This window comes from Arachis hypogaea, chromosome 1 (genome assembly GCF_003086295.3).
Source record: "Arachis hypogaea cultivar Tifrunner chromosome 1, arahy.Tifrunner.gnm2.J5K5, whole genome shotgun sequence".
In the NCBI taxonomy this organism is placed as follows: Eukaryota; Viridiplantae; Streptophyta; class Magnoliopsida; order Fabales; family Fabaceae; genus Arachis; species Arachis hypogaea.
The window spans coordinates 111,886,475-111,909,646 of NC_092036.1; the positions used below are offsets into that span (position 1 = coordinate 111,886,475).

General features: G+C 34.6%; 1 protein-coding gene across 1 annotated transcript; it reads left to right on the top strand.

The window, feature by feature from the left end:
• Positions 1-4,252: 4,252 nt before the first annotated feature.
• LOC112710626 (protein NRT1/ PTR FAMILY 2.11) lies at positions 4,253-7,605 on the top strand. The gene is made up of 5 exons (XM_025762936.3): positions 4,253-4,484; positions 5,042-5,207; positions 5,319-5,536; positions 5,741-6,294; positions 6,378-7,605. Exons 2-5 carry the CDS (start codon positions 5,066-5,068, stop codon positions 7,279-7,281), a joined length of 1,818 nt encoding a protein of 605 aa, XP_025618721.1. The 5' UTR covers positions 4,253-4,484; positions 5,042-5,065; the 3' UTR covers positions 7,282-7,605.
• The last annotated feature ends 15,567 nt before the right edge of the window (positions 7,606-23,172 follow it).

A 23,172-nucleotide genomic window follows, 5' to 3' on the forward strand; every position in this document is an offset into this window, starting at 1 on the left:
TCAATGCTCTTTATAAAATAGAGACAGATATCCATTCTCACTAGGAGTTTTCAAAGAGCCCATCTGAAAAACGAAATTTTTAATTTCTTCTCTCAAAGAGATCACATCCATACCAGCTCTATGATCGGCCCCCATCTCAGAGTAGGAACCAGTTGTATAGATAAAAGTTTCTTCATTCTCTTCATTTCTATAAAGTTCTTTAAAAAAAAAACTAAAACCATTTCTTTTAAAGCTTTTGGTTCATCGCACCAATTACCCATTCCATCCCTCAACTTGAGAATTTTATTTTTACTCCTTCTAATCAAAGTTTTGATATGATAAAAATTAGTATTCCAATCTCTATCTACTATCCATTTTTGTAGCGACTTTTAAAGTCAAAAAATTTCTTCTTATTCATGAATAACTTCTAATTCTGCCGCAAGCTCCTTTTCAAATTTGTCAAGAAAAGGGTTGTTTTCAAATTGAATATTTTTTATATTTTTTCTACTCTTCTTAGAACCATTCTTTTTTATAATTGTTTGTGTTTGTTGAATCTATGATGTTATTTTAGATTAGGAAAAGAAGTTGTTAGAGAGTTTTTTTTTTGTCCATTGAGTTGTTAGAGAGTTAAGTGAGGGACGATGCTCTGGACTTGGTTAGTACTGTTCTGGCTATTGTGTTTTTTTGAACTAAAATTTTCTGGCCTAATTTTTTTACCAAAACTTCAAAATAAAAAAATGATCCATCAAATAATATTAATAAAATTTAATTATTTTATTAGTTTTTATGATTTAACTATATTTTTAGTTAGATTGTTAAAATTTAAAAATTTATAATTAAATTATTATAATAAATAAAAATTTATAATTAAATTCTTATTAATTGTTACTTTAAAAAATACAATAATTCTAAAATATTTGTTTTTAAAATATTTTATAATTTATCCTACTTTAAATACTTATACAAATATTTAAAAAAAATTAACAAAAAATAGTTAGAGATGATCTAATTAAAAATTTTAATATAGTATATGAATTTAAATATAGACATTTAAATTATAAAGATTTAACCAAAAATTTTGATAAAACTAATAGAATAATTAATCCTTAATAATAATAATAAGGGTACGTTACTATTTATTTTCTAACATTTAAGTTAATTTTTAATTTTATTTTAAATATTTAAAATATTTTATTTTATCTCAAATATTTTATTTTGTTCTATTTTAGTTTTTGATCAAAATATTTTTTTTAATTTTTTATTTTATTATTATTATTTTTTATTATTCTATCATTTTTGTTCTCAAATAACTATAACAATCACTATAATCATTATAATAATGATTTTTGTTGCTATTTATAAAAAAATTATAATGAAAGAAAGAGTATTTTTGAAAAAAAATATTTAGTTTTAATTAGAGAACTAAAATAAAATGAAATAAAATCTTTAAAATAAAAATAAGATATTTTAAATATTATAGACAAAATTATAACTTAATTTAAATATTAGGAATCAAAATAATATTTTATCCTAATAATAAATAATAATAAAGAAACATGTTATCTTTAGAAAAGTATAGTATTGAGTTTGAGTTTATAGTTTAAAAAATTTGTTCGACAGTGCAATATTGAAGTATGTCGAGTTACTGTGTTTGAAGTCGTTAGCATTGTACCTAACACAATTTTGCTAGTAGATTGAGTACACACTTTCGTAAAATTTTATGTAGATTTTTTGGATTAAATTAAAAGATCAAGAATATTTAATATTATGCTAGGAATAAATATATTAGAAAGTTTGTATTAAGACAATATTTATTAAAGATGGTCGGATTGATTTGTGTAATTCATTAAAAAAAAATTAGTTGGGCTAAAAATTTGATATTATTATAATAAAAAAAATCCGCTAAGCTGCACTCCTTAATTTATGGGTTTTGGCAGAGTGAGATGAGTACTTGTTTGGGCGCTATTATTTTAACAAAATAAGATCTTTTTTTAATGAAAAAAGATCTTTTTTTTTATTTTTTAGCGTGTTTGGTAAATTTTTAGTAGTAAAAGTAAAAGCACTAGAAAAATCAGAAAAACATCTTTTTTGAGAAGCTGTAATTTACATCTTTTTTTAAAAGATGTTTTTTCCCTAAAAAAAGATGTTTTTTATGTAATAAATAAACAAAAAAGTACTTTTATATTGTTATTACCCAAACATAATTGATAAATAAAAAGATTTTTTTGCATGAGATATCCAAACATAAAATTACTTTTACTTTTTCATAAGATCTTTTAAAAAAAGATAACTCGAAAAAGATCTTTTTTTAAAAACTCACACAAACAAGCCCTTTGTCCGACAAACTTTTGATTTAAGATAATAATTGAATTTAAAACGTTATTTTTGTCCTTGTGTTTAGAATGCATGACTTACCCTATTTTTAACCATGTGTTCTTGAATTAATATGTACTTTATTTACTATTGATATTTTTTATAATATAAATTATTGATTTCAATAGAAATTCTAAATTAAAAGTTAATACTCAAAATGACCACTGAAATTTGACTCCTAAATTAATTTGGCCCTCTAATTTTTAATTGACTCAAATTATACCAAAAAAATTAAGACATAACTCAAGTTGGCCCTTTCATCCGACTCTATCACTAAAAAAATGACGTGACATATTTAATTTTTCCTCTCTCTTCATCTGCCACTTGATCCTTCGTCATGTTCCTCACACACCACCATCTTCCTCTTCAATATGGTTATTGCGTCACGATTCACTCAATTCAACCTCAGATGCTGACTTTTGGGCTGATTCCACCGTCATGACTTTTGCTCCCGCCTTTAGCTTTCTCATCGAACTCGAATGCGGCTATGTCTTCCTCTCCTGCTTCTCGCGTCTCCTCAACCTTCTCGGCATATTCACTTCTAATTTCCAACCAACTTTTTTATCTGATTCAGTTCTAATTCCAATACTGATTATATAGAAAAGTAGAATAAATAATCCAAGGCAACCAATCCACATAACTGAACAAAACCAAATTCAAATGCATCATATTTCAATGTGAAATTCAGACGTTAATTTTTAAGAATCACTTTTGCTTCTTTTGAGATTTCGACGGTATCTTAATACCGTATCATCCTCGATAACGACATTTTTCTAAAACCTCTCAAGTTCATTATCGCCAAAATTGACCCACTAAATTCCTTTCCATCACTGCCATTTCTCTTTCCAAGAGAGGCAGTAGAAGCATTGGAGATCGAGAACTTAATTGTTAATGAAGACGACGTGTTTGACGTAATCTCTCTCAAAAGATTGGTTAAGATAGAACGTCGGAAGGCTAATATCGTTTGGTCCGACCTCGAGAAGGAGCGCATTATGGCTGCCTCCTTTGCCAAAAAGGCCATGGCCATGATTCTTCGACTCTAGAACGAGAAGAGCTCTGTGGAGATCGAATCCAACTAGTTATGGAGAATGGCGGATGAGAGGCGGGAGTTCGAACAAGAATTGACTGAGGAGCTGCAGTGAACGATCAACCATTATGAGATTTAGAAGAACATTTTAAAAGAATATATGGGAGTTTACAAGGAGGAACTAAAGCTATACATTAACGAAAAGGAACTACATGATGACAAAGTTGGATGAAAGGGCTAACTTAAGCCACGTTATGATACAATTTGAGTCAATTAAAAATTGGAAGGACAAATTGATTTAAAAGTCAAATTTAAAAAACTATTTTGAGTATTAACTCACCAAGTTAAATACAAAAAAAAGACTAAAAAAAATACTGAAAATTTATAATAAAAAATATAATAAAAGAGTGTTAAAAAATAATTTTAAATTATATAAATTTATAAGTTTTTTAATATTTTTTTATTTAAACGGAATTTTAAATAACGTAATTCAAATAATATTTATTTTTTTATAATTTATTTTAATATAAAAGTATCGAAAATAAATTTTATTAATACCAACTTATTTTTTATTAAAATTAAATTTATAAAAATTAATTTAATACAAATTTTTGTTTACAAATTTTAATCCAAAAACATATTAAGTAGTGAATATACACTAATATTAATTGTGTAAACTGTAAAATATAGAAAATATTTTAAGTGCATTAGAGAGAAATAATGTATCAATTATTTTAATCGTTGATTTTAATTAATATATATTATATATATTTTTTATAATTAAGATCACCGATAAATCAAATGGTGCATTTGAAATGTTTCCTAAAGTATAATGTGAAGAAAACAATGGCTTCATCATAGTAGCAATGACTTATTATTGTTATTTATTTATTTTCATAACCCTCATTATGGACATTTTGACATTATAACAAAAAAATAAATAAAATCTTTGATTAATCTACACGGCAAAAACGGGACACGCATCCCCCTAATCTCTCTCTCTTTGCGTCAAGTGTTGGAGCTCACAGTTCGAACTTCGAAGCCTGTGAGTCCGTCTTGTTCCTCAACGGCATGAACTAACAGCTCCCACCCTCTCTCATTTCGGGTAATTTCTATTCATATTTAGTTTCCGTTACTGCTCCAATCTGAAATTATTATTATTTTCTAGTCACTTTCATTTCCGGGTTTCAATTTTGCGTATGTTTACTTGGACATATTCGTATCCTGTTAAGATGTGCTGAGTTGACTTGTTTCTCTACCAAATTTTGATCCTTTTTGTGGGATTTTTTTGGCTTCCTTTAATTCTGAAACAGCATTTTGTACAATGTAAGCCTTAAGAGGGGAATAGGGACTTGCAACAACTCTGTAACAAACTTTTGTTGTGATCTTGGTTTGCTTCTTTTCTGTTTGTTTGTGAATGCAACAGATATTTTTTAATTTGTCTTTGTTGTGAGGCGGGTTAGGTTGCAAATGAATTTCTAGTGTGTTGAAACTATGACCATTCAATGAGATCAGAACAAAAAAGGGAATAATGGAGAAAATGTTTAAACCTTTGACTTAAATTTGCCATAGATTGAGGACTAGATCTGCAAATGAGCAATAGAGAGTGAGTTTTTGGGTAGATGGGGTGATGATACTTCGGATTGGTTTCATTTTGTCAAGGTTGGCCGCTTGAAGCATCCGATCATGCATCATATTGGAGAGAGCAGGACATCGAGAGAGGCTGTGGATAATGAAGAGGAAATCTTGCTTAAGAACGAAAATAGCGGAACAGATGACGAACCTAAGATTAACTATAGAGGGTGGAAGGTCATGCCCTTCATAATAGGTGAATGAGATTGCAAGTGGAATCTTTGTGTTCTTAAATGCTTCCATGATACTTTGTTCTGTCCGGATTAGTTTTTTTTTCTCTTGAATTACTTGTTTGTGTAACTCACAGGGAATGAGATTTTTGAGAAGCTAGGAGCTATTGGTACATTGTCCAATCTCTTGGTCTATCTCACTACAGTATTCAATTTAGAAAACATCACAGCTACAAATATTATCAACATCTTCAATGGCAGCACCAACTTTGCTACGATAATTGGAGCTTTCTGCTCTGACACCTATTTTGGCCGCTACAAGACTCTAGGATTCTGCACGGTGGCTTCATTTCTGGTATATTATTTTGCCTCTTGCCCTAACCATTATGTTCCATTCCATTTGTTTATCAGCATCAAAATACAGTTAGGGATATCGGAATTCGGAAATACCAATGATATTGAGAAACATTCGAGATCATCACCGCATGATTCCATTTTGCTAAGAAAATAAACTTATCAATTTGTGCAACTAATTCCTAGATTCCCCTGGGTAATACAGGGTTTATTAGTAATACAACTGACAGCAGCAATTGAGAAGCTGCATCCACCTCATTGCGAAGAGAACACCACATGCAAAGGCCCAACAGAGGGGCAAATGACATTTCTAAAGACTGGTCTTGGATTATTGTTGATAGGAGCTGCGGGGATAAGACCATGTAACTTGGCGTTTGGGGCTGATCAGTTTAATCCTAATACAGATTCTGGGAAGAAAGGGATCAATAGCTTCTTCAATTGGTACTTTTTCACTTTTACCATTGCTCAAATGATATCCTTAACAATTATTGTCTATATACAGTCAAATGTTAGCTGGGCAGTGGGTCTGGGAATTCCCGCTGCGTTGATGTTGTTATCTTCTGTAATCTTCTTTTTGGGTTCGAATATGTATGTAAAAGTTAAACCAAGTGGGAGTCCTCTGACTAGTATAGTGCAAGTTATAGTGGTCGCAGCTAAGAAAAGGAAGCTGAAGCTATCAGAATATCTATATCCTTCCCTCTTCAACTACTTGCCTCCAAAATCAGTGAATTCTAAGCTTCCCTATACATATCAATTCAGGTAAATGGCACAAAGAATTCCTACCATGATTAACAAATATGATTGATGGTCTGACATGTTCACTGGGTGGCGTACATTAACAGGTTCCTCGACAAAGCAGCAATTATGACTCCTCAAGATCAACTAAATCCCAATGGATCTGCTGCTGATCCCTGGAGTCTTTGCAGTATGCAGCAAGTGGAGGAGGTCAAATGCTTGTTGAGAGTGTTACCAATCTGGGTTTCATCAATTTTATACTTTGTTGTTATTGTCCAACAGCACACTGTTGTAGTGTTCCAAGCCCTTATATCTGACAGGCGTATTGGGAGTAGCAATTTCATGATCCCAGCTGCATCCTATTATGTCTTCCTGATGATTACCGTGGCAATATGGTTACCTCTCTATGACAGAAAAGTCATGCCTTTGCTTCAGAAGCTCACCCGAAGAGAGAGTGGCATCACACTCCTCCAGAGGATGGGCACTGGCATTTTTTTCTCTATAATCAGCATGCTAGTGTCTGCGAAGGTTGAACGGCACCGGAGAAATCTGGCTCTGACCGAACCACTTGGAATTGAAACGAGAAAAGGTGTGATTTCATCAATGTCAGGTATGTGGCTGATTCCTCAGCTGGCATTGGCTGGTTTAGCCGAGGCATTTATGTCCGTTGCACAAGTCGAATTTTACTACAAACAGTTTCCTGAAAACATGAGAAGCATGGCAGGCTCTCTTTACTACTGCGGCCATGCAGGGTCAAGTTATTTGAGTACTTTGCTGATTTCGACCGTCCACCAAATCACCGCAAGATCTGCAACTGGGAATTGGCTGCCGGAGGATCTGAACAAGGGGAGGTTGGATAACTTCTATTGCATCATTGCTGCTATAGAAGTTGTTAATTTGGGCTACTTTCTGATATGTTCACAGTGGTATCGGTACAAAGGGACGGACAGCAGCTCCACCGAGCTTGAAAAATTGACACAACAATCTGAAAGAACTGCAAATGGTGTTTAATGGTTTGAGTTTATTATTGCTCTTTGTAGTCATAGGTCTATAACTACACTCAACCTTCATTGAACCATGACCCTAACATGAAATCTCACTTCATCATGTGGAGCCATTACACTTGTAGAGATCAAAATCAAATAGATTATTGCATCGAAAACAATGTTCTTCCCCTTCAAATTATATAGTTTTCAGAGATATGTTATATGTAGGTTAGGTAAACGGATGAATGTACTAATTGTTTTGTTTTTTGAAGTGCTGGGTTCATTCCTTGAGATGTTTTTCTTGAAACACTCATAACGGAAGAGAAAGTAAAGTTACAGCTTAACATTATGTTTTGGCATTAATATTTTCTTAGTTTGCTTGCTGCATATGAAAACAACGATAACTGTTTAATATTTTTTATATTTTTTTTCACAACAGTACTTTTCTCATTATTATTATTTGCTAATAATCACGAATTGGAATTACAAAAGTAAAAGAAAGATATAGCTTTTTTTGGGTGAATAATGTATTAAAATAAATTTTTGGATAAAATTTTATAATTACTTAATAGCAAATAAATTATATTTATTATAATTGAGATTTTATGAAAAGAGTAGTGATAGAGCTTCTTAATAGCATGTCTACTAAGTAATAATACTCTTAATAGTTAAATAAATACAATACTTTTAACAATTTAATATATTGAAAATATAAAAGATTAATTTTTTTATTTAGAAATTAAGGCATTGTTTGGATGTAAGATAGAAAATAAGAGAAAAGAAAATACAGAAAAGAAAATGAAAAAAAAGTAATTTTTTTTGTGTTGTTTGGATGAAGAGAAAATAGATGGAAAGAAAATAGGAGGAAATTTTTCTTTTATTTGGATGGAAGAAAAAGTAAGAAGAGAGAAAATTATACCAGATTAAAATTACATTAATACCCTTACTTATATTATATATAAATTATAATTTATTAATGTATTCAAGTCATATTTCTAATAAAAAAAGTCATCCAAATTATATTTTAAGATTTTAACATATTATCTTTGTTAACAATAATATTTGTTTGAAGTTATTCTTTTCTATTGTCTTTTAAATGTCATAAACAAAAAGATGTATCATTATTTCTTAAACATATACAAATAAATGATTTCATAAAAGAATAATAAAAATTACTCATAGGTTACCTCATTAATCTCTTTAATCATATTTGAGAAAAATTTTCACTAATCGTTTTTACAAAATAAAATATTAACATAAGAAGTGGCTAGCATTTCTTTTTTGATAATGCGACAAAAACCCATATACAATTTTTATAAGGGAAAATTCCACTCTCCTCCCCTGCGAGATGTTAAAATGACACTCCCCTCCCCTCTATTTTATAAATGTACATTCTCTTCCCTTCTAACTTTTAAAAAATCTTTTCTTTAATCCATTTTAAACTTTTTGTGTTAACTAATGTTAACTTTATCCATTTTTTAAGAAAAAATAAATTATTTTTAAAAAAATACCCATTAACAAAAATTTTATTTTTTATTATTATATTTTTTTACTAAAATATTTTTTAATAAATTATTTTTTATTGATTAAATTGTATTTTTTAAAAAATTTAATAATTATATTATTTTTTTTCTAAAATATCCTTCAATAATTTTTTAATTATTAAATTATAATTTTACCAAAATTTTCGTTAACGATTTTTTTATATTTTACTATTAATTTTTTGATATTTACATATATTATTTTAACATTAAATAAAAAATTTTAGTAAGATTATTTTTCAATATCAATATATATTAATTGTTATATATATTAACAGTGGTAAAATTTTTTCATTTAATGTTAAAATAATATATATTGATATCAAAAAATTAATAGTAAAATATAAAAATAATTGTTCATAAAAATTTTGGTAAAATCAAAATTTAATAATTAAAAAATTATTGAAGGATAGATATCTTAAAAAAAAATAATTTAATTATTAATTTTTTTAAAAGTATTTTAATAAAAATACAATTTAATTAATAAAAAATAATTTATTAAAGGGTATTTTGGTAAGTAAAATTTAATGATAAAAAATAAAAATTTTTGTTAATGGATATTTTTTCAAAAAATAATTTATTTTTTCTTAAAAAATGGATAAAGTTAACACAAAAAGTTTAAAATAGATTAAAGAGGAGGTTTCTTAAAAGTTAAAAGGGAGGGGAATGTACATTTATAAAATAGAGGGGAGAGGAGTGTCATTTTAACATCTCACAGGGGGAGGGGAGTGGAATTTTCCCTTTTTATAAACATATAACAAAACATCAAAAGAGTAACAATGACTAGGACTCCAGGAAAATAATATTTTATCACCACACACCAGTTTCAAAAAGGGTAATTCTTCATAGTTATAGTCATCAGCATATGCCTACTTTAAAAAAATTAATTCTACATATAGCTGGAGTCATCTATACACATTTACTTCATGTATATTATCAGACCATCTTAAATTGACTTTAGAAGGTTGATTAGCTTCTGTTGTTTTATTTTTTTTTATTTGACATTATCTAACCTGTAACAATCTTTTAAAAAATCCAATCAAACAATTCTGAGTGTAAACTACACATGTAGATACATATTCATATATGTTGAAACATGTGATCACTCATAATGTTCGATACACATTCCACATTTCAGCTGCAATGTTATCTCGTAACAATGTTTCATGTTTATATTCCTCATCACGTGGTTAATTTAATTATGATCTATCTATATTGCGTTCTTGTAGCAATTCTCGATCAACTACATTAATTATAGACTGATCAACATCGACACCCATCAAAAAGTTATGTAGTATACAACATGTCAAAAAATTGTCTCTCATAGTTTCAAATGAATAATAAGGTTCAATGTTGTCAGCTATAATTGGGAATCTTTTCTTTAGAACTCCGAAACATCTTTCAATGACATTTCTTAATGAAGAATGCCTATGGTTGAATAATTCTTTAGGATTTTGTGGCTCACGCACTAAATACTCTTTCAAGTGATACTGAACACATTTATATGGTGTAAATATCCTAGACTTTAGCATAAATTTAGCATTGCCTAGATAAAATTTCCTACAACAGTTGCATACGGATATTAAATTATAACATACTGTGACTATGAATTAAACTTTATGTAGACGATTTCATAAATTACACTATCACAGACCTTTAAGAATTCGAAGTGAATATTCCCTACTTAAAGCATGTTTAAAATTTTTTGAGTCAAAGGCGGTTTCTTCCCAACCAAACAACACACAAGTGAATTTCATATCAATCCCAAGGGTGGCTAAAATACTTTGTGGGGTGATCTTTTCTTCCACGAAAATGAAGGGTGTCTACCCTTGGTATCTTCACATGACTATGAATTCCATCTATGGCTCCAATACAATTCTTTTTTAGAAGATAAATTGACATATTAACATAAGACCTTTATAATTATTTCATTGACAAATACATAAATGTCACTAAGTTAAAAGAGTTAGTACCTTAAAAAAGGGATAGAATCGACTATTATTAAATATTTCTTGAGAAGCATTCTCACCAGATAGTTGCTTGAAGAACTCTCCCTCTAAGGATAGAATAGCATGTAGGACATTGTGAAAGTGACGACTAACTGTCTTCCCGGAGCGGTGGAAGAAGGAAGACATGGTTCTAGTTTTAACATTAATATGTAGGAATTTTGCGACTTGCTCTTCAACCGTAGAGTAAGTTGAATCTTTTACTCTACCAATTTCTCTTAACTTTTCACATAACTGCCTAAATGCTTTAGGATCTATACATAGACATCTCGGCATTTTTTAGACTTCAGTAACCGTGTCATTAACTGAGTACGCCTAATTTCTCTTTTCAAGTTGTCGTCATTAATTTGCCTAGGCCTATATTGTGATAATAATTTCGAAAAATACAACGCATGAACTATAACCCACGAAAGAGTTGTGACACAGATATTTTGTCTCTTTTCTAACTCTTTCCTTACATGAGTCAAGATTTATATTGGTTCAGGATGATATAGGTCAGTAGTAGTGATTTGATGTACTTGAAATTCTGAATTGTGTATGACATTCGTTGTATATTCAAAATTTGTATCTTCGACATTTTCGCTATCCATCTATGAAAATATAATGTTTAGGGTGGATACATCAATAATAAAAGTAACAAGAAAGTTATATTTTTTGTGACAGTATAATTCATTTGTTGAAAAAAGAAATCAAAACTAAAGTTTTATATAAACCTTTGGTTTTACCTTATGCAATATAAAAATACCTTGTTCTGAGGCACTTATCTCCGATTCCTAAATGCCAAACTGAATTTCAAAGCTCACTATCATAAACAATAAACATAAAATGTAAATCACATGATACTAAAAATGTAGCTTAGTCAATGCCTCACTTTACTCTTTAACAACATCACTTATTTTCTACTTAGCTTCAACAATAATAATAGTTACAATATACATATAACTTATTAGTTACAAAATAAACAGAACATTGCATATAGTTAACCAAAAAAGAAAACCTTTCATCTTGTGTAATAAGCCAACTTTCACTCAAAATTATCATATAAGCTAGTACAGTTAAAGGATTTTGCAAGTCAAATATGAACTTTTGAGAATTCAATTTCAAAAACATAATCTTCTGCAAGTAAAATTATATGAAAACTAGTCTCAAACTCCCTTCTTTCACATATGCTAAGACAATTAAACGGTTTTTGAACTCAAATTTAAACTTGCAAGAATTCGAACTCAAAGACAATGCATCCATATGATCCTTTGTGTGTTTCAATAAGGATAAGGTGAACGTCAAAACCTAAAATATCTCAGTCTCAGTCTATGACATTCAAAAAATTAATCTATTTATTAGTAACAATATTATGTATCTTAAAGATATAAATTCCTTCCATATGAATTAATTTCAAAATCAAATTAAGTTTTCGTTATTTTTATAATAAAATAAAATCATATGTGATTGATTTACGAGGTTGGGATCCATATGCTGTATTTGGCTAACGTACCTGAAGGGAAGATGGAATAGGCCTCACAGTCTATTATTTCAATCCAAATATTGTGGGACATGCAGGAATTTACTTCTGCTAGAGAGAGTAATGTTAGGGCAGTTATTACTAATCTTCATCTCCTTGATCTTCACGTGCAGGTGATGCCCCTTTTAATTATCTATTCTTGATTTGCCTTAATGAACTTTTACCTATGAATTGTAAATAGCCTCAGGATTTTACTAGTTATGGATGCTTATGGTAAAAAGCTTGAAATTAATTAATGCGTTGGTTATCAGCTCCAAATAATAGGCAGATTGCCCAAATTATTTTATGAAACTGTTCTAAGGGTTACCTAAAACAGATATGTCGATCTCAGACGAGATTTGCTGATCTAGACTGGGCTGCTACGTCCGACTTGTTGGCTGGTACAAGAAATTGCAATCACACTTTTGTAATTCCGCACAACTAACCAGCAAGTGCACTGGGTCGTTCAAGTAATACCTTACGGGAGTAAGGGTCGATCCCACGGAGATTGTCGGCTTGAAGCAAGTTATGGTTATCTTGTAACTCTTAGTCAGGATATCAATAATTATCAGGGTTGATTGTAAAAAGCAAAAGAACATGAAATAAATACTTGTTTTGCAGTAATGGGGAACAGGTTGAGGTTTTGGAGATGCTCTATCTTCTGAACCTCTGCTTTCCTACTGTCTTCTTCTTCAAGCACGCAAGACTCCTTCCATGGCAAGCTGTATGTAGGGTTTCACTGTTGTCAATGGCTACCTCCCATCCTCTCAGTGAAAATGTTCAACGTGCTCTGTCACAGCACGGCTAATCATCTGTCGGTTCTCAATCGAGTTGGAATAGAATCCAGTGATTCTTTTGCGTCTGTCACTAACGCCCAGCCCTCAGGAGTTTGAAGCTCGTCACAGTCATTCAATCCTTGAATCCTACTCAGAATACCACAGACAAGGTTTAGACCTTCCGGATTCTCTTGAATGCCGCCATCAATTCTAGCTTATACCACGAAGATTCTGATTAAGGAATCCAAGAGATATCTACTCAATCTAAGGTAGAACGGAGGTGGTTGTCAGGCACACGTTCATAGTTGAGAATGATGATGAGTGTCACGGATCATCACATTCATCAGGTTTAGGAACAAGTGATATCTTGGAATGGAAGCAAGCATGATTGAATAAAAAACAGTAGTAATTGCATTAATCCATCAAGACACAGCAGAGCTCCTCACCCCAAACCATGAGGTTTAGAGACTCATGCCGTAGACGATACAATGAGAAACGTGTAAAGTGTCATGAGGTTTAGATACAATGTCAAAAGATCCTATTAATAGTGAACTAGTAACCTAGGGTATACAGAAATGAGTAAATGACGTAAAAATCTACTTCTGGGTCCACTTAGTGTGTGCTTGGGCTGAGCATTGAAGCTTTCATGTGTAGAGACTTTTTCTGGAGTTAAACGCCAGCTTTTATGCCAGTTTGGGCGTTTAACTCCAATTTTTATGCCAGTTCCAGCGTTAAACGCTGGGAATTCTGAAGCTGATTTACAACGCCGGTTTGGGCCATCAAATCTCGGAAAAAGTATGGACTATTATACATTGCTGGAAAGCCCAGGATGTCTACTTTCCAACGCCGTTGAGAGTGCGCCAATTGGGCTTCTGTAGCTCCAGAAAATCCACTTCGAGTGCAGGGAGGTCAGAATCCAACAGCATCTGCAGTCCTTTTCAGCCTCTGAATCAGATTTTTGCTCAAGACCCTCAATTTCAGCCAGAAAATACCTGAAATCACAGAAAAATACACAAACTCATAGTAAAGTCCAGAAAAGTAAATTTTAACTAAAAACTAATAAAAATATAATAAAAACTAATTAAAACATACTAAAAACATGCTGAAAACAATGCCAAAAAGCGTATAAATTATCCGCTCATCACAACACCAAACTTAAATTGTTGCTTGTCCCCAAGCAACTGAAAATCAAAATAGAATAAAAAGAAGAGAATATACTATGGACTCCAAAATATCAAAGAAACTTAGCTCCAATTAGATGAGCGGGACTATTAGCTTTTTGCTTCCGAACAGTTTTGGCATCTCGCTTTATCCTTTGAAGTTCAGAATGATTGGCATCCATAGGAACTCAAAACTCAGATAGTGTTATTGATTCTCCTAGTTGAGTATAATGATTCTTGAACATAGCTATTTTATGAGTCTTGGCTGTGGCCCAAAGCACTCTGTCTTCCAGTATTACCACCGGATACATACATGCCACAGACACATACTTGGGTGAACCTTTTCAGATTGTGACTCAGCTTTGCTAGAGTCTCCAATTAGAGGTGTCCAGGGTTCTTAAGCACAATCTTTTTGCCTTGGATCACAACTTTATTTCTTCTTTTTTTTTTTCAGATTTTTGAAACACTGCTTTTTCTTGCTTCAAGAATCAATTTGATGATTTTTCAGATCCTCAATAACGGTTCTCCTTTTTCCTCATTCTTTCAAGAGCCAACAATTTTAACATTCTTAAAACAACAAATTCAAAAGACATATGCACTGTTCAATCATTCATTCAGAAAACAAAAAGTATTGTCACCACATCAAACTAATTCAACTAGTTTCAAAGATGAATTCGAAATCCTGTACTTCTTGTTCTTTTGTGATTAAAGCATTTTTCATTTAAGAGAGGTGATGGATTCATGGGACATTCATAGCTTTAAGACATGAACTTTGAATTTTATTAATCATGAATTAAGAACAAGACTCAAAAATAGATATAAGATGAGACTAGTAGGAATAGAAAACAAAAATTTAAATAGGCTCCTAATGATAGAGGTTATCACAGAGTTAGGACTCAACAACCTTGATTTTGAGAAGTGGATGCTCCCTCAAATTGAGGGGAGAACTTTTGGCGTTTCAACTCTTGAAGTTCACGCCCCTGCTTCTCTTGTTCCTTCAGCAATTTGCAGAGCATGCAGTTTTGATTCTGCTGTTCTTCCTTAAGTTGCTCCATAGTTTCTTGAAACTTGGTGATAGATGCTTCTAGGCTGGCCCAGTAGTCAATTTCAAGAAATTCAGGGAGGAACTCCTGCGCCCTCTTTTTGATAGAGTTGTCTTGCATTTGTCCTTCCATTGACTTCTTGGTGATTGGATATTCAATGGGTATGAATTCATTACTCCCATCTTCACCCCAGCCTCTTTACAGAGCAAGGAGATCAAGCTTGGGTAAGCCAGTTTGGCTTCAGTGGAATTCTTATTTGCAATTGTATAGATCTCACAAGCAATCAGATGATGAACCTCTACTTCTTTTCCAAGCATAATGCAATGAATCATCACTGCTCTCTTGATGGTGACCTCAGAACGGTTGCTAGTGGGCAATATAGAACGCCCAATAAAGTCTAGCCAACCTCTTGCAATTGGTTTGAGGTCTCTCCTCTTGAGTTGGTTTGGGACACCTTTTGAATTGGTTATCCACTTAGTTCCAGGGAGGCATATGTCCTCTAGAACTTGATCCAACCCTTTATCTGCTCTCACCATCCTCCTATTAAAGGATTCAGGATCATCTTGCAGTTGAGGCAATTTGAAGACCTCTTTTATTTTGTCCAGATGGAAGTAAATAATTCTCCCTCTGACCATGGTTCTGTAGGTATGAAAAGCAGTTCCAGTCATTCTCTGCTTATCTGTCAGCCACAGATTTGAGTAGAATTCCTGAACCATGTTCCTTCCAACCTTTGTCTCAGGGTTGGTTAGAACTTCCCATCCTCTGTTTCGAATTCGCTCTTGGATCTCCGGATATTCATCTTCTTTCAGATTGAATTTGACTTCCGGGATCACTGACGTCAGACCCATTATTTTGTGGTAATGGTCTGCATGTTCTTTGGTTAAGAACTTCTCTTGACTCCAGACATCCTTTGGATTATTCTCTTTCTTGCCTCTTGAATTGGTTTGTTTTCCTCTAGGAGCCATGATCTTGGTAAATCTTGGCCTTGATTAAACAGAACAGATACCCTGCTAATCACTGGGTTACCTCCCAGCAAGCGCTTCTTTATTGTCTTTAGCTGGACCTTCATTGAGAATCACTCAAGTATCAGTTTTGAGCATTCTTGCTCAAAATTGCTTTCAAGATAATGCTTGATCCTCTGTCCATTAACAATGAACTTTTTGTCAGAATCAGTATGCTGAAGCTCAACATATCCATATGGTGACACTCCTGTAATCACATACGGACCCCTCCACCGGGATTTAAGTTTTCCTAGGAACAATCTGAGCCTAGAGTTGAAGAGCAGAACTTTTTGTCCTGGCTCAAAGACTCTGGATGACAACTTCTTGTCATGCCACTTCTTTGCCTTTTCCTTATAAATCTTTGCATTTTCAAAGGCACTGAGTCTAAACTCATCTAGCTCATTTAGCTGGAGTAATCTCTTTTCACCAGCTAACTTAGCATCCAGGTTTAGGAATCTGGTTGCCCAGTAGGCTTTATGTTCCAGTTCCACGGGCAGATGACAGGCCTTGCCATACACAAGTTGGTATGGTGAGGTTCCTATTGGAGTCTTGAATGCTGTTCTGTATGCCCACAGAGCATCATCCAAGCTCTTTGCCCAATCCTTTCTTCGGGCTATTACAGTCCGTTCTAGGATCCTTTTTAGCTCTCTGTTAGAGACTTCAGCTTGCCCATTTGTCTGTGGATGATACGGGTAGCTATTTTGTGGCTAATTCCATATCGGACCATAGCAGAGTAAAGCTGTTTATTGCAGAAATGAGTACCCCCGTCACTGATTATGACTCTGGGAACACCAAATCTGCTGAAGATGTGTTTCTGGAGGAATTTCAGCATTGTCTTAGTATCATTATTGGTTGTAGCAATTGCTTCTACCCATTTAGATACATAGTCCACTACCACCAAAATGTAAGTGTTTGAGTATGATGGTGGGAATGGACCCATAAAGTCAATTCCCCATACATCAAACAACTCAATCTCTAAGATCCCTTGTTGAGGCATGGCGTATCCGTGAGGCAAGTTACCAGCTCTTTGACAGCTGTCACAGTTACGCACAAACTCTCGGGTATCTCTATAGAGAGTAGGCCAGTAGAAGCCACATTGGAGGACCTTAGTGGCTGTTCGCTCACTTCCAAAATGTCCCCCATACTAGGATCCGTGGCAATGCCACAGGATCCTTTGTGCTTCTTCTCTGGGTACACATCTGCGGATCATTCCGTCTGCACATCTCTTAAAGAGATATGGCTCATCCCATAGGTAGTACTTGGCATCTGAAATTAATTTCTTTCTTTGCACTCTGCTGTACTCCTATGGTATGAACCTCACAGCTTTATAATTTGCAATATCTGCAAACCATGGAGCTTCCTGAATGGCAAAGAGTTGCTCATCTGGGAAAGTCTCAGAGATCTCAGTAGAAGGGAGGGACGCCCCAGCTACTGGTTCTATTCGGGACAGATGATCAGCTACTTGGTTCTCTGTCCCTTTTCTGTCTCTTATTTCTATATCAAACTCTTGCAGAAGCAACACCCATCTTATAAGCCTGGGTTTTGAATCCTGCTTTGTGAGTAAGTACTTAAGAGCAGCATAGTCAGTGTACACAATCACCTTTGATCCCACTAGATAGGATCTAAACTTGTCAATGGCATAGACCACGGCAAGTAACTCTTTTTCTGTGGTTGTGTAATTCTTCTGTGCATCATTTAGAACACGGCTGGCATAATAAATGACGTGCAGAAGCTTGTTATGCCTCTGTCCCAACACTGCACCAATGGCATGGTCACTGGCATCAGACATTAGTTCGAATGGCAATGTCCAGTCTGGTGCAGAGATGACTGGTGCTGTGACCAGCTTGGCTTTCAGGGTCTCAAATGCCTGCAGACACTGTGTGTCAAACACAAATGGTGTGTCAGCAGCTAGCAGGTTGCTCAGAGGTTTTGCAATTTTTGAAAAATCCTTTATAAACCTTCTGTAGAATCCTGCATGCCCTAGAAAGCTTCTGATTGCCTTAACATTGGTAGGTGGTGGCAATTTTTCAATTACCTCTACCTTTGCTTTATCCACCTCTATTCCCTTGCTTGAAATTTTGTGCCCAAGGACAATTCCTTCAGTCACCATAAAGTGACATTTCTCCCAGTTTAAAACCAGGTTAGTCTCTTGGCACCTTTTCAGGACAAGTGCTAGGTGATTAAGACAGGAGCTGAATGAGTCTCCATATACTGAGAAGTCGTCCATGAAGACTTCCAGGAATTTCTCCACCATATCAGAGAAGATGGATAGCATGCATCTCTAAAAGGTTGCAGGAGCATTACACAGACCAAAAGGCATCCTCCTGTAAGCAAACACGCCAGAAGGGCAAGTAAATGCTGTTTTCTCTTGGTCTTGAGGATCTACTACAATTTGATTGTAACCTGAATAGCCATCCAAAAAGCAGTAATAATCATGACCAGCTAGTCTTTCTAGCATTTGGTCTATGAATGGTAAAGGAAAATGATCCTTTCTGGTGGCTGTATTGAGCCTTCTGTAGTCAATACACATACGCAACCCTGTGACTGTTCTTGTAGGAACCAGTTCATTTTTTTCATTATGAACTACTGTCATGCCTCCCTTTTTGGGGACAACTTGGACAGGGCTTACCCAGGGGCTATCAGAAATAGGATAAATAATCCCAGCCTCTAGTAATTTAGTGACCTCTTTCTGCACCACCTCCTTCATGGCTGGATTTAGCCGCCTTTGTGGTTGGACCACTGGTTTGGCATTATCCTCCAATAGGATCTTGTGCATGCATCTTGCTGGGCTAATGCCCTTAAGATCACTTATGGACCACCCAAGAGCTGTCTTGTGTGTCCTTAGCACTTGAATCAGTGCTTCCTCTTCCTGTGGATTTAAAGCAGAGCTTATAATCACTGGAAAAGTGTCACCCTCTCCCAGAAATGCATATTTCAGGGATGGTGGTAGTGGTTTGAGTTCAGGTTTAGGAGGCTTATCCTCCTCCTGAGGAATTTTCAAGAATTCTTTTGTTTCCTCTGGTCCTTCCTGATCAGGCTGAACATCCTTGAAGATGTTCTCAAGCTCTGATTCTAGACTTTCAGTCATATTGACCTCTTCCACCAAAGAGTCAATAATGTCAGCGCTCATGCAGTCATTTGGTGTGTCTGGATGCTGCATAGCTTTTACAGCATTCAACTTGAACTCATCCTCATTGACTCTCAGGGTTACTTCCCCTTTTTGTACATCAATGAGAGTTTGTCCAGTTGCTAGGAAAGGTCTTCCTAGAATGAGAGTTGCACTCTTGTGCTCCTCCATTTCCAGCACCACAAAGTCAGTTGGAAAGGCGAATGGCCCAACCTTGACGATCATGTCCTCTATTATGCCTGATGGATATTTAATGGAGCCATCAGCAAGTTGGAGGCATACCCGGGTTGGTTTGACTTCTTCAGTCAACCCAAGCTTTCTGATAGTGGATGCAGGTATTAGATTGATGCTTGCTCCAAGGTCACACAGGGTTGTCTTAGTGCAAGCACCTTCTAATGTGCATGGTATCATAAAGCTTCCTGGATCTTGAAGCTTTTCTGGTAAGCTTTTCAGAATGACTGCACTGCATTCTTCAGTGAGAAACACTTTTTCGGTTTCTCTCCAATCCTTCTTATAGCTTAAGATCTCTTTCATGAACTTAGCATAAGAAGGTATTTGCTCAAGTGCCTCTGCAAACGGAATCTTTATTTCAAGAGTCCTTAGATAGTCTGCAAAGCGGGCAAATTGCTTATCCTGTTCCGCTTGGCGGAGTTTCTGAGGATAAGGCATCTTGGCTTTATATTCTTCAACCTTAGTTGCTGCAGGTTTATTCCTTACAGAGGTGGTTGGAGAAGCCTTTTTAGAGGGACTACTATCAGCACTCTCAGGTGTTTGATCCTCCCTTAGCGTTTGAACGCCAGGATTGGGTGAAGATTGGGCGTTTAACGCCAACTTTTCTCCCTTTTCTAGCGTTTGAACGCCAGAACTGGGCTGGGAATGGGCGTTTAATGCCAGCTTTCCCCCCTTTTCTGGCGTTTGAACGCCAGAAGTCTTCCTCTCTGGGCTCTTACTGTCCTTAGAGGGATTTTGGACAGTGGTTTGGTCATCCTCTGTCAATTGTTCCTTATTTGGCTTTTTGCTACTTTGAGTAGTGTTATTCAATGTCTTCCCACTCCTCAGTTGAACTGCTTGGCATTCTTCTGTTATCTGTTTAGATAGCTGCTGTTTTGCCTGATTCAACTGTGATTCTATGTTCTTGTTAGCAATTTTAGTTTCTTGGAGCATATCTTTAAATTCTGCTAACTGTTTTGTCATCAGGTGTAATTGCTGATTAAGCTCAATCATCTGTTCTTGAGGATTAGGATCAGTGGCTACTGCCATAACTTCCTCTTTTGTAGAGAACTCATTGCTAGCGTACAAATATTGACTTCTAGCAACAGTATCTATAAGCTCTTGAGCCTCTTCAACTTCCTCATGTGTATAGATCCACCAGCTAAGTGGTCTAAAGACATCTGAGCTTTTTCTGTAAGCCCATAGTAGAAGATGTCTAGCTGTATCCACTCTGAAAACATTTCAGAGGGGCATTTTCTTAGCATACCTCTATACCTCTCCCAGGCATTATAAAGGGATTCATTATCCTCTTGTTTAAAGCCTTGGATGTCCAGCCTTAGCTGTGTCATCCTTTTTGGAGGGTAAAATTGATTCAGGAATTTGTCTGATAACTGTTTCCATGTCTTTATGCTTGCTGTAGGTTGGTTATTCAACCACCTCTTAGCTTGATCTTTTACAGCAAATGGAAACAGTAATAGTCTGTAGACATCCTGATCCACCTCTTTATCACGTACTGTGTCAGCAAGTTGTAAGAACTGTGCCAGAAACTCAGTAGGTTCTTCCTGTGGAAGACCGGAATACTGGCAATTTTGCTGCACCATGATAATGAGTTGAGGATTTAGCTCAAAGCTGCTTGCTTTAATGGGAGGTATACAGATGCTACTCCCATATGCAGCTGTAATGGGGTTAGCATATGACCCCAGAGTCCTTCTGGACTGTTCAATTCCACTTAGGTCCATGATGGAGAAAGGGAATATGATATGAATTCACAAGTAAAGTAAAATTTTTTTTTTAGTTGACCGAAAAAATAAAATAAAACAAAAGGAAAATAAAATAAATTTTTGAAAACTAAAAGAAAATAAGATCAAAGCAAATTGAAAACTAAATCAATTAGTTAATTAAAAAGATTTTGGAATTAGCAATTGAAAAGATATGATTGAAAATTATTTTGAAAAAGATTTGATTTTTTTGAAATGGGGAAAGAGAAAAACAACAAAATGACACCAAACTTAAAATTTTTAGAAAATCAGACACAAATTTTCGAAAACTTAAAGGAAAACACAAAGAAGACACCAAACTTAGAATTTTTAAGGATCAAGAAAGGACTAAGGATATGCAAATTCGAAAAATAAAAGAAAACAAAAGCATGCAATTGACACCAAACTTAAAATATGAAACTAAACTCAAATAAAAGACTCTAAACCAACAAAAAAATAAAACAGTCCTAATCTAAGCAACAAGATAAACCGTCAGTTGTCCAAACTCGAACAATTCCCGGCAACGGCGCCAAAAACTTGGTGCACGAAATTGCAATCACACTTTTGCAATTCCGCACAACTAACCAGCAAGTGCACTGGGTTGTCCAAGTAATATCTTACGGGAGTAAGGGTCGATCCCACGGAGATTGTCGGCTTGAAGCAAGCTATGGTTATCTTGTAACTCTTAGTCAGGATATCAATAATTATCAGGGTTGATTGTAAAAAGCAAAAGAACATAAAATAAATACTTGGTTTGCAGTAATGGAGAACAGGTTGAGGTTTTGGAGATGCTCTATCTTCTGAACCTCTGCTTTCCTACTGTCTTCTTCTTCAAGCACGCAAGAATCCTTCCATGGCAAGCTGTATGTAGGGTTTCACCGTTGTCAATGGCTACCTCCCATCCTCTCAGTGAAAATGTTCAACGTGCTCTGTCACAGCACGGCTAATCATCTGTCGGTTCTCAATCGGGTTGGAATAGAATCCAGTGATTCTTTTGCGTCTGTCACTAACGCCCAGCCCTCAGGAGTTTGAAGCTCGTCACAGTCATTCAATCCTTGAATCCTACTCAGAATACCACAGACAAGGTTTAGACCTTCCGGATTCTCTTGAATGCCGCCATCAATTCTAGCTTATACCACGAAGATTCTGATTAAGGAATCCAAGAGATATCTACTCAATCTAAGGTAGAACGGAGGTGGTTGTCAGGCACACGTTCATAGTTGAGAATGATGATGAGTGTCACGGATCATCACATTCATCAGGTTTAGGAACAAGTGATATCTTGGAATGGAAGCAAGCATGATTGAATAAAAAACAGTAGTAATTGCATTAATCCATCAAGACACAGCAGAGCTCCTCACCCCAAACCATGGGGTTTAGAGACTCATGCCATAGACGATACAATGAGAAACGTGTAAAGTGTCATGAGGTTTAGATACAATGTCAAAAGATCCTATTAATAGTGAACTAGTAACCTAGGGTATACAGAAATGAGTAAATGACGTAAAAATCCACTTCTGGGTTCACTTAGTGTGTGCTTGGGCTGAGCATTGAAGCTTTCATGTGTAGAGACTTTTTCTGGAGTTAAACGCCAGCTTTTATGCCAGTTTGGGCGTTTAACTCCAATTTTTATGCCATTCTAGCGTTAAACGCTGGGAATTCTGAAGCTGATTTGCAACGCCGGTTTGGGCCATCAAATCTCGGAAAAAGTATGGACTATTATACATTGCTGGAAAGCCCAGGATGTCTATTTTCCAACGCCATTGAGAGCGCGCCAATTGGGCTTCTGTAGCTCCA

What these genes read in the sequence shown, in the direction of transcription:
- LOC112710626 (XM_025762936.3), top strand. Translation starts at nt 5,066, where the DNA reads ATGCATCATATTGGAGAGAGCAGGACATCGAGAGAGGCTGTGGATAAT. An exon ending in GCACGGTGGCTTCATTTCTG is followed by an intron (nt 5,537 to 5,740) that starts GTATATTATTTT and finishes TGGGTAATACAG; the next exon opens with GGTTTATTAGTAATACAACT. An exon ending in CCCTATACATATCAATTCAG is followed by an intron (nt 6,295 to 6,377) that starts GTAAATGGCACA and finishes GTACATTAACAG; the next exon opens with GTTCCTCGACAAAGCAGCAA.